Raw genomic sequence first — 12448 nt, forward strand, 5'->3', positions numbered from 1 at the left:
TTTTTTGTTTTTCATTCTTTTCACAGATGTACAAATATGTTTATTAAATATACATTTTAACAATAAAGATCAATGTTGAAAAAGGGTAGAGCCCGCACACCAAAGCAAATACAAAACACCCACTTCGAATGCTATCAGTATCAACCCATAATCGCCAGTAGGTTACTCATCAAGACCATGCAATGGAGCAAGTAGGCTCTACTGGAGTCTACTGCCTGCGATTAGGAAAGTGAAATTACTGCTGCCGAAAACTAGAAAACATCGTGAAACTGACTTACGTGGCCTTTTAAGACTGAGGATATTGTTAGGGTTCTTACGTGGCTGGTTAAGACTGCAGAGGTTAGGGTTAGAGTTAGGGTTAAATTTAGGGTTAGTAGTAGTCGGACAATGCGACCAACAAAACGTCTCTGCTCCAGTAGAGCCTACTGGCTCCATTAAATGGGCTTGATAAGTAACATACTGTTTTATATGGGTTGATAACATTCAAATCCGCTATACAAAAACATGTTTATTTAGCTGACAACGTTTTGATCCTGATGTGGTTCTTCATCAGGTCATATCACATGATCACATGACATCAGATAATGATTTCCCCAGACGTTCCAGTGGGCAGAGATCTTTGAGTAACCAGTGGTCTAATCCATCCGTCTGTTTACATGTCAAGGTCCAGTGAACAGTCCACTTCATAGCAGAGAAACTTGATGAGTCTGAAAGGAAGATCTAAATCCCTGAGGAGCTTTAACCTGCCAGCACCAACCAGATGTCTGATCCTCAGTCTGCACAGCTGCATGAGAGGATGAGGAGGCACTGTAACGCACGCACGCACGCACGCACGCACGCACACACACACACACACACACACACACACACACACACACACACACACACACACACACACACACACACACACACACACACACACACACACACACACACACACACACGTGACCAAGACCATCTCCAGCACCACGTGGACCAGCTGTTTCATTGGAGACCAAATAATAAACGTACCTGCATTGATCTTGATTTCGGTCCAGAGTGGAGAAGAGACCAGATGTTCCATCAGTCTGGAACACAGCCTGACGTGGCTGACGTAGTTTAACAGCAGATAAATGAGAGGTCCCACCAAGTGACTGATGGACGGCTTGGACACAGCCTCACAGAACTACACAGGATAGAAAAGCAAGCTGAGTCACAACTGACGTTTGACGAGATGATGATACCAGACCATGCTGTGCATACAAACTATGTCTCTCTTTAAACGTCAGAAGAATGTATCCAGAGAACCATGCCTTTCCGACGTTTGTATGGATATATGTTCTGTAAACAAGAAGTTTCTTCTGTTCATTGATATAAATAATGGACCGCTATTTACTAGGGACAAGTCAGTAGAAAGAACACTGTTATGGTGAGGACACTCGTCCACACGTAAAGATGAAATTACCTACAGTACCTAGGTTCCAACCTGGAGGCCAATCTTTCCGGTGATAAAGTGGCCACCAACGTAATCAAAAAAGTCAACCAAAGAACAAGATTCCTTTACTGGATCTCCTCACTGGTCAACAAAAAAAACCTTGAAGACCTTAACAGGAGCCCTCGTACAAGGTTTCTTTGACTATACATGCACACTACCACACTGTAGTTAATATACCTGATCTAAAAGGCACTTCCGCTTATGCGGAAGTGCCTGGAACTATTACTTGGAGACATGAACATTGAGGATTTTACCGAGAGAGGCCTTGTTGTTGAAAGCAAGCAAGTTGTTGACCGCTGCCAGCACAAAGTTTACAAAAGATGGACAGCAATGTTTTTTTTAAATCTTTTGACTGACACAACATTTAGAGGTTAGGTTAGTTATTATAAACACAGTTGTCATCTTTATTTATAGGGTAGAAATCAATTTGCCAGGTTCCGAGATGACAGTGAAATGCAAATTATCGTATTCATCCTCTCCAGGTGGTCTGGAGGTGTGAAAAACTTGAGAGAGTGGTCTATTTAGAGCAAAAATAAATAAATACAAATTAACGTCAGGGATTCATGACGATGACTAATTTCATATTTAGAAAACGTTTCAGATAGAGGGGGGGGAACAGCACAACACATTATTTTTCAGGCCCCTTAGAGAGCAAGTTGTTTGGACAAAAAGTGTTGGTGCTGTTAGATCTTTCGGCCGCATTTGACACAATTGACCACAATATTTTAATCGATTGTCTGGAAAATTGGGTGGGTGTGACTAGCCCAGCACTTAAGTAGTTTAAGTAATATTTAAGTGACAGAACTTTCGCGGTTGGGAATGTGTCCTCCATTCTTGGTCCGTTACTCTATCAACATCTCTTTTCATTTCTATGCCGATGATGCTCAAATGTATCCATTGGCCCATTACATTAAACCCAGTCTCACTCACCCCACTAATAGATTGTCTCTGCCATAAAATGGCATAAAATCTTGGATGTCGAAGATTTTCAATGACGAAGTTGAACAATGACAAAACTGAGGTAATCATAATTGGGCCAAAAAACTAGATCCCTGTTGCTAGAAGCCCACGCTTTGCAGAGCTCTAAGGAGGCCAGAAATGTCTCCACCATATAATATATAATAAACATAACAGTGGTCTCACCTGGAGACGGCTCCATGGAGCATCACGGTTCCAGTTCCTCCGCTCTTCACTGTGTGTTTGTGTAGGATGAGGCTTGCTGCCATAAACGCAGGTGAAACAGGAGCGAGCGTTGCAGCCGTGGTCCAGCAGCAGTTTGAGCATGGGGAGCTGGTCCATGCTAAGGAGCACCGCAGAGGCAAACGCAGAGGGCTGGGTGGACATGTAGGCATTCACGTCAGCTCCGTACTTCAGGAGGAGGGACGCCATCTCTATAGAACCTCTCCTGACGGCAACCAGCAGGGGGTTGAACAGGTCCAGGTTGGGGTTGGCTCCAGCCTCCAGCAGCATCTCAGTGGCCTCCAGGTTGCTGTTGTAGACGGAGAAGTAGAGCGCCGTGCTGCGTTTGTCCTCGTACATCTTACGTCGCTTTATAGAAAGCTGGAAGTCGGGGTCGAATCCCACCTCCAGGAGAAGTTCCATGATGTTATTGCGGTTGTGCTCTGCGGCGATGTGCAGCGGACTGACGCCGCTTCTCATGATTCTGTTCCGGCAGGTGACGGGAATCAGCAGGGTCACGATACTGAAGGAACGTTAAGTAGACATTAAAACCACAGGAACACATGTGTTTTTCATTACTGTAAATCAACTTCATAGCAGAAGGTAAGTGATTGATTGGGGACCGTACCTATATGTATAGGTTTTATGTTATCCCACCACGCAAAAAAGGTTATTCGTTCCACGCTTACAACAACCCGGGGAACATAGTACCTGGGGAACATATATAGGGATTGATTGTAACCAGAGAAGTGTTCTGACCATGAGTGAGAATTCTGCACAGCCACATGGATGGGCAGAAGACCAGACTTGGTGGATCTGTTGACGTCTGCTTTTAGAGACAGGAGCACCTCCACGGTGGACACATGACCATTCTTGCACGCTTCATAGAGCGGCGTTGCACCGTCAGCTGCAGCACCGTTAATATCAGCACCTGGACACACAGTAGAACATATTCAGTCTGTCGGTCTGCCTGTCTTCCCCTCTGACCAACAACCTATATGATACGACCTCTGGTCCTATAGTAGGATATAAAACCAGGAGTACTATACAAGTACCTTTCAGGCAAAGGTACCTTTCAAAACCTCTGAGGAAGAGACGAAAAGAACCCCACTGTAGATCCTAGGAGGATATAAAACCAGCAGTACTAGGGTGTGTCATGTATACCTACCGTGTTTGAGAAGGAAGCGTAGCGTATCAAAACTTCCACTCAGAGCAGCAGTGGACAGAGGAGTCATTCCAAAGTTGCTAGTCGCACTGATTTTGGCTCCGGCGTCGACCAACATCTCACAGATCTCCACGTTGTTCTGAGAAACAGCTACATGCAGCGCTGTATGTGCATTGATACATGGGGTGTTGACTGCTGCGCCGTGGCTTAACAAAATAGCCACCAGCTCCGTGTTGTTCTTCTCACATGCTGGGGAGAACACACACTGTTTGGTTAAACGTATAGCTTCTGTTGAACAGTGTTTGATTTCGTCGACTAAAACTAAGTCGAAAAATGTTCGTCGACTACCTTTTTTCACTGAGGAAAGCTAAATGGAAACTAAATGAAAACTAAGCTACGATGACTAAATATACTGACAATTTCGTCAAAAAATAAAAACTGAGACTAAAATGTCAGGAAGGGACTAGTGGACAAGAGATCCAGTATAAGTCATTTTACACTTGTTTGCCTGGTGAAAATAGTGTAAAAACAGCCATTACGACGGCATCAAGGCCCGCCAAAATACATTTTAGTCGACTAAATGAACTGTAGATTTAGTCAACTAAATTAGACTAACGCTAAAACATTCCGGGTGACTAAAATTTGACTAAAACTAAATGAAAACTATTCAAGAGACTATAGGACTAAAACTAAAATAGAAATGTGCTGCCAAAAACAACACTGCTGTTGAATTGGGATGTACAGTTTGTCTGTGATTAGATGATTAGTCTATGTTGGTATTTTCTTCTCTCTATACTTTCTTACTATGTGTAGAAGTAGTGGCTCAGAGCTTCGTGCCTATGATGACCAAAAGCCATATATCTCCCCATCCAAAGGAGAATTCCCCTTTAAGCTAGTGGATGTTGGCTTTCCACAAGGGAGACCCAAATCCGAATCCTGCAGGGCGTCACATGCAGACGTTGCAGAGGCTAATGTTTTGAAAATACTGCCTTTCTTCCGAGACAAAACGTTACTCAGAAGTCAATATACTATCTAATCATCTTCAAGAATTATACTTTTTACTTTTAGTTGAGCACGTAGCTTGTTCATTTACAGTTATTTACAGTTCAGTTATACACAACTGGTTTCTGCGTACCAGTAGTATAGTCCCGATAGGAGAGAGAAAACCAACAGGGTTGGGTTGGGAACCACTGAATAGACATAACACTGCTAATTTCTGCATTATCAATGACTAACAAATGATGGCGTTTTACCTCTATAGAGAGGAGTATCTTTATCCTCATTCACAATTTCAGGATCAGCTCCACTCTCCAGCAGCAGACGGACACAGCTTGCGTGATCATCGTTGACCGCTAACATCAACGCCGTCTGTTTCTTTGATGCTTTCTCGTTCAACGTACCAGGCTGGGCTGGAGGAAACGAGACATACAAACAGAGAGGAGATAATGAATCGCATTTTTATAGTGCTTTTTCAAGTGCTCAAAGCGGTTTTGGCTTTACAATGGTTCATTCATTCATACGTTGGGAGGTGGTCCTCACTTCCCTCACTTAATTCCCACATTCACACACCAATGGTGGCAAGCAAACACCGACCAAGACTTTGGAGGCAATGTAGCGTTTCAGTGTCTTGCCCAAGGACACTTCGACATGTGGACAGGAGGAGCCGGGATTCAAACAGACCCAGGGGTCATTGGACGACCTGCTCTACCTCCTGAGCCACAGCCGCCCGTTAATATAAGATAATGCAGTAGAACCACGTCTGTCAGGACAAAAACAAAACAGGTGTCTGTGTTACCTGTCAGCAGCACTCTGAGACAGGCTTCCTGGCCATAGGCGGCTGCCTGGTGGATTGGCAGCCAGCCAGGCTTACTGGACACCAGGTTGCATCCTGCGACGTAAACTAGCTTTCGGACTCTGTCGGCGTCACCAGTCTTTATCGCTTCCAACAGAGGATCCTCCACCCTAGAAAACAATACACCACATACACTGTAATGTTTTACCATCACACTGACTCTTAATGCCGACGATGGAACGATTATATGGATCTCTTGCTCTGAAGCTCTTATGATTCTCAGATTTTGTATTTATTTATTTTGGTTAGGACCCAAGCACTGGGCCACTGCGAAACCCTACTGAAATGTAAGGGGTATTCCTGCTTGCACCAATAAATCACTGGTGAAAATGTACGTATTGTATGGGTCTCGACAATGGACGGTGCATAATGAGTCAATAGTGCCCCTTACAAAATGTCAATCTTTAACACTTGCATGACTGAAGTGAGACTATATTTGTCCTGCCATTCCATTGGCCACTCTTTCCCCTGAGTGCCCTTGGAGCTTCAGACGCTCTGACACCTTTTCCCTCCCTGTGCATATTAATGTATCTGTCAGGCACCTACCGGTCGGCACGCATTGTGGTTGGAGGATTGGGCGGACTGTAGTGGGCGGTATGTACGTAATCTTTTAGTGGTCTGGGCTCAGCGTTGGTGCTGGTATCGTGTTGGGTGCCTGGTTGATTGCTGGTGCCCTGAAGGTGTGGGGTGCCTGGTTGAGCGCTGCTGGTGCTGGGAAGGTGTGGGGTGCCTGGTTGAGTGCTGGTGCCCTGAAGGTGTGGGGTGCCTGGTTGAGTGCTGGTGCCCTGAAGGTGTGGGGTGCCTGGTTGAGTGCTGGTACTGTGAAGATGTGGGGTGCTGGGCTGTCTGACTTCTGGATTAGGCGGACATGGAGTTTGTCTGGTATCCGTGGATGGAGTTGTATTGTGGTCTTCACTGAAGAGGCTGCGTTCGATGGCTATCTGGATCAGCTCCTCATCAGACAGGTTGGTGTAGATAGAATAGTCCTCAAACCCCAACGATGGACCAGAGGCTCCTGGCACAGAAAGGCCGGCCATCGCCATGCTGATAAGGGAGAATAACAAGACAACACAGAAATAATCAGATATTCCTGTCCTGTGATTGACACATGCCCATGATTGTCAACTCCCGTCCAACCATGTATAATGTGTCCACCATTGTATAATAGCAGATGACCAATCACAAGATGTATGATTACAGAAGCTGACCAATCAGAATATAGCTAATCACTCTCTTGGCCCTATTATCACTTCCCTCACCTGGGGCCAAAAACTTGGGTATAATTAATAACTCATTATTATACTTAGTTATCCACTTGATCACCCAACATTCAGCAGTGCATGCGCTTATCTGGTCGAGTGCACGTGTGTCAACCCCAACCACAACACCATAGATTTAGCTGGGGAGATACTCGTAAAGATTTGGCCTTTGGTGACTCAAGTTTTTGAGGGGCGCTAGCCCCTTCTATGTCCAGCTTTGAGTGTTTGTGTAATCACAAACATTGAAGACAAAAGTGTGTAAACACAAACATTGTGTAATCACAAACATTGAAGACACAAGTGTGTAAACACAGACATTGAAGACAAAGGTGTGAAATCAAATCACAAACATTGAAGACAGAGGTGTGAAATCACAAACATTGAAGACAGAGGTGTGAAATCACAAACATTGAAGACAGAGGTGTGAAATCACAAACATTGAAGACAAAGGTGTGAAATCACAAACATTGAAGACAAAGGTGTGAAATCAAATCACAAACATTGAAGACAAAGGTGTGAAATCAAATCACAAACATTGAAGACAAAGGTGTGAAATCAAATCACAAACATTGAAGACAAAGGTGTGAAATCAAATCATAAACATTGAAGACAGAGGTGTGAAATCACAAACATTGAAGACAAAGGTGTGAAATCAAATCACAAACATTGAAGACAGAGGTGTGAAATCACAAACATTGAAGACAAAGGTGTGGAATCAAATCACAAACATTGAAGACAGAGGTGTGAAATCACAAACATTGAAGACAAAGGTGTGAAATCACAAACATTGAAGACAGAGGTGTGAAATCACAAACATTGAAGACAAAGGTGTGGAATCAAATCACAAACATTGAAGACAGAGGTGTGAAATCACAAACATTGAAGACAAAGGTGTGGAATCAAATCACAAACATTGAAGACAGAGGTGTGAAATCACAAACATTGAAGACAAAGGTGTGAAATCACAAACATTGAAGACAAAGGTGTGAAATCAAATCACAAACATTGAAGACAAAGGTGTGAAATCAAATCACAAACATTGAAGACAAAGGTGTGAAATCAAATCATAAACATTGAAGACAGAGGTGTGAAATCATCAGACATTGAAGACAAAGGTGTGAAATCAAATCACAAACATTGAAGACAGAAGTGTGAAATCACAAACATTGAAGACAGAGGTGTGAAATCACAAACATTGAAGACAGAGGTGTGAAATCACAAACATTGAAGACAAAGGTGTGAAATCACAAACATTGAAGACAAAGGTGTGAAATCAAATCACAAACATTGAAGACAGAGGTGTGAAATCAAATCACAAACATTGAAGATAGAGGTGTGAAATCAAATCACAAACATTGAAGACAGAGCAAAAGTAGCAGATCTTGTGGATCCGCTACTTTGTATGCTTTTGTGTGATGCTGTGGTATGATCAAGTAGGGAATTAATTAGCGAAAAAATAAAATAAAAGTTAGAATATGGAGTACAGAGGTTTCTGCCCCGACAGCAATGATGAGTACATTTTTCCACCACTGGTGAATGAAACAAAGCGCCAGCATGCTTTAGTTTAGTAGTAGTATAATATGCTCCCAGTGTGATGAACCTACCTCTAGTGTTTGGTGTAGATGCAGCAGTGTAGCAGTCTGCTCTCCATCCACACAGAGCTGCTGTATACATTCTGATGACTGTGATATGATGAGCTTCCCATGCAGTCAGGGGAGGTATACTTTACTGCTGGAATCTGCTGGGATCGCCACTTCATTCACACACACTGTTCCACTTTTTGCATGCGCACACACACACACACACACACACACACACACACACACACACACACACACACACACACACACACACACACACACACACACACACACACACACACACACACACACACACACACACACACACACACTTCTGCCAGCACTTAAATCTGCTGTGATCAACACTCCATGTGTGAACTTGTAGCTATTTAAAATGAATAAATAAAATGCCAAGGTTGGAAATCTCCAGTGGTGGATCGGCCTAGTAACCAAATACATTTACTTAAGTACTCTACTTCCAATTTTAATTTTTACTATTTTTAATTCTACTCCACTAGATCTCAGAGACACATATTGTACTTTTACTCCACTGCAGTTATTATTACAAAACATACATGAACCATTTCAGCCCAATGTACATTTCGGCCATTTGAAAATAGCCGATCTACAAGGTTCAAGGTTGTACTTTATTGTTACATATTGTGTACAGGTACATAAGAGTAGAATTATTTTTTGTTTGGCTTCCATCAGACAATGCAGCAGCATAAATAGCATAACATTCAAAACAACAAAAACACAGCAAGCACAGCAAACAAAGAAAGAATAAAGAGTGCAAGAAAGAGCAATCAAAGAGTAAAAAAAAAAGTAACATGTTCATGGTTTCCCCGTATAGGCTATAGTAGCAAAGTTAGGTAAACTTTTTGTGAGCAGCTTCACAAGCTCACAAGCATGCGTTGCATCGCGACACATTGTGAGCTTGTAGATCTGCTATTTTCAAAATATTTGTATACACTTGAAAACTTGAAATGAGACATGAGTATACTTTTACTTTTGGTACTTTAAGTACATTTTGATATAGTATATCTACATTGCACTATTGATACTTTTACTTAAATTAAACATCTGAGTACTTCTTCCACCACTGGAAACAGTCATTATGTCCAAAACGGTTACTTTTCGGGATTTAAATTCAAAAGCATCACACATATAACAGATCTACAAGCTCAAAACGCGTCGCTTTGCTCCCACGGTTTGAGCTTGCAGATCTGATACTTTTTTTATGCTTTTGTGTGACGTTGTAATGTGAAGTAGGGGCATTCATTTACACAAAAAAACCCACCAAAAAGTATGGAGATAAGAGTTTCTGCCCACCAGCAACATACTGCTACATTTACTCAAGTAAAAGACAGAGTACTTCTTCTACGTCTGACTGCTCTCTCCACTATGTGCTGTGATCACCGCTTCACGTGCACTGTTCCACTCACGTGCACGCTGGCAGGCAGCAGTTCACACAGATGGCGATCGAGGACAAGGTCTGCCCCCCAATGCACTGCATCTCAACCCGGGCTCCGGTGACCCCCAGGGGTCCTCCAGGGTGTCTTCCAGGGGGTCCCCAGCTTAAAGGAGAGTAGTTCACAAAAAGTCTTTAACTATCAATTACACACACCATTAAGTCAATTGAATTCGTGGAGATTTTTGTTTTGTTTTTGTCACAATCCCGAGCCAACAATTTACCAGCGGAGTACCCGGTATAAGACATCCACCCGAGAGTGTTAAGAGCAGATCTAAGCTTACAACATGTTGGACGCACTTGCACGACCGTAGATCTTCTGTTATCAAATAGCCCATGTAGCCTATATAGTGGTTCAAGTGGTTTGCTTGGGCCTGTGCCGTGGCTCAATGGTCCAGGCACCTTGTCTGGTAATCCCGTCTGGCAGTGTGCCACGGGTTCGACTCCCGATCCTGACGGCCTTTACTAGATGTCACCCCCCCCCCCCCCCCCCATCTCCTTCCTGTCAGCCTACTGTCTATCCCTCTCTCTCTCTCTACAATGCTAAAACTCATTTCTCTGGGTGGGACCCCCTGGAAGCCCCCCAAGGACCCCTGGGGGTCCCTGGACCATACCTTGAGAACCATGTTGTGGCCTAATGCATGTTAAACTCAGGGGTCCTTGAAATGAAAGCGGTCTGAGGACCGCTGCTCTGACGGATGTGAAAGTGCTTCAGTTCCCTGTCTGCCATGCTGCCACCTGTTGTGTCAACTCTGATGTCACTCTGAGGTGACCTGATCCTCAGAGGTAAGCTGGGGTCGTCTAGCCTGGTTAAACACTCAAAACAACTCATATTTCTTACTTAAAAGTAAAAGTATCAATACTATAGTATTATAGAAATACTCTGTTACAAGTAAAAGTCCGGCATTCTAAATTGACTTGAGAAAAAGTACAAAAGTATTTTATTGGATTTTTTTTACACTCCTTTCCACAACAGCCCAACGGACGGACACAAACAGCACAAATTAACAATAACCAAAAAAGAACAGTTACATCAACATGCGCGTGCACACGCACGCACGCACGCACTCACGCACGCACGCACGCACATACGCACGCGCGCACACACACACACACACACACACACACACACACACACACACACACACACACACACACACACACACACACTTCCATAATCGCTTGATTGCAATTATTTGAGATAATTGCAATATTGTTTTGCATAATCGCCATAATTATTCCCACATGAAAAAATCTGCACACATTTTTTGAGTGGTGCAACCACTCCCTTACGGAGCTATGTGTGTAGGTGGGTGGGTGGTGATGTTACAGGATGTGTGGGTGCTCTGTTTATCCTGAGGTCCGGGGGAAAATACACACACAGAGACCAACCACTACCCAAAGCTTTGATCTTCTCAATCATTCCACCGTACAATGAAAGGCAGAACTCAGTGTTACCGATTAGCCCTAGACTGGCGTATATTTATTGATTACACGGGGTATTCCCCTGAAATGAATTATAACAGCATTTGAATATGAGTAAACATAAATACGACCTGTTATATCACGAATCAGATTCGCTCCATATCAGCTCGTCAGTCGGGGCCCCTGGAAGCAGGACAGAAGGCTCGTTCTGTCATGGAGAATTCTAACGTGTCTGTACTTTTTCAGACACTATATAGAAATATTTCTGTCTCTCTGTGACCTTGCTTGAGCACACCGAGGGTGCACACTCTTAGAAGTAATGATACTTACTTAAAAAGGTCACTTTTATCCCACCAGTGGCTGGGTGGGTGCGTCTGAGCACGAAAACAGCATGGTTGATTTTCACCACCTGTGCGCAACCTAACACACACAAACACACATACACCCCCCCCCCCCCCCCCCCCCAACGGAGTTGAGAGTTTTAAAACTCTAAAATAGATCTACAAGTTTTAAGTATACAGTAATACTTGTCAGATTTGCACTGTGCACCTTTTGTTTACGAAGCCTAAAGGCCAAACAGAGTAAGAATAGTCTTTTGGTATAGACATTCAGCAAAAATAGAAATAGAAAAGCAAACACAATATATTCAAAACGTTGACACAAAAATCCTTGAGGGGATTCTTTCCATTGAATTCAAAATGTATTCAATTACCAAAAGTAAAAGTACTCATCATGCACGTCCCATTTCACACATTTTTTAATGTATAAAAAAAAACTTCAGAAAATAGCAGATCTATAGCAGATCAAAATAGCAGATCTACAAGCAAGCTGAGTTCGCTGTGAGCTTGTAGATCGGCTATTTTCAAATGAAATGGCCGAAATGAATTTGTTAATGTGTGTTTTGTGATAAAAGTAACTATACGTTTTCAAATAAATCTAGTGGAGTATCAGATTCAGCACCGCAGAAGGCATAAACAAATCAAAATGATTGAGCATGGGATGGATAAATACCAGTGCAAAAAACATGAAGGAAAACATTGACA

At 43.0% G+C, this 12448-nt stretch overlaps 1 protein-coding gene across 1 annotated transcript; it reads right to left on the reverse strand.

The window, feature by feature from the left end:
- Positions 1 to 284: 284 nt before the first annotated feature.
- Positions 285 to 8601, reverse strand: LOC306941108 (ankyrin repeat and SOCS box protein 2-like). The gene is made up of 9 exons (XM_079526423.1): positions 8534 to 8601; positions 6217 to 6714; positions 5614 to 5780; positions 5072 to 5227; positions 3822 to 4067; positions 3413 to 3584; positions 2618 to 3176; positions 1012 to 1165; positions 285 to 807 (listed from the first exon to the last, which is right to left on the reverse strand). The coding sequence occupies exons 2-9, from the start codon at positions 6711 to 6713 to the stop codon at positions 653 to 655; spliced, it is 2106 nt and encodes a 701-aa protein (XP_079382549.1). The 5' UTR covers position 6714; positions 8534 to 8601; the 3' UTR covers positions 285 to 652.
- Positions 8602 to 12448: the final 3847 nt, after the last annotated feature.

The sequence above is a fragment of the Electrona antarctica genome, assembly GCF_951216825.1.
Source record: "Electrona antarctica genome assembly, chromosome: 17".
In the NCBI taxonomy this organism is placed as follows: Eukaryota; Metazoa; Chordata; class Actinopteri; order Myctophiformes; family Myctophidae; genus Electrona; species Electrona antarctica.

Coding starts and splice junctions, on each gene's coding strand:
- LOC306941108 (XM_079526423.1), bottom strand. CDS start 6,713: ATGGCGATGGCCGGCCTTTCTGTGCCAGGAGCCTCTGGTCCATCGTTG. Junction 4,068..5,071: donor AGATACTCCTCTCTATAGAG/GTAAAACGCCAT, acceptor TGTTCTCCCCAG/CATGTGAGAAGAACAACACG. Junction 1,166..2,617: donor CTCCATGGAGCCGTCTCCAG/GTGAGACCACTG, acceptor TATCCTGTGTAG/TTCTGTGAGGCTGTGTCCAA.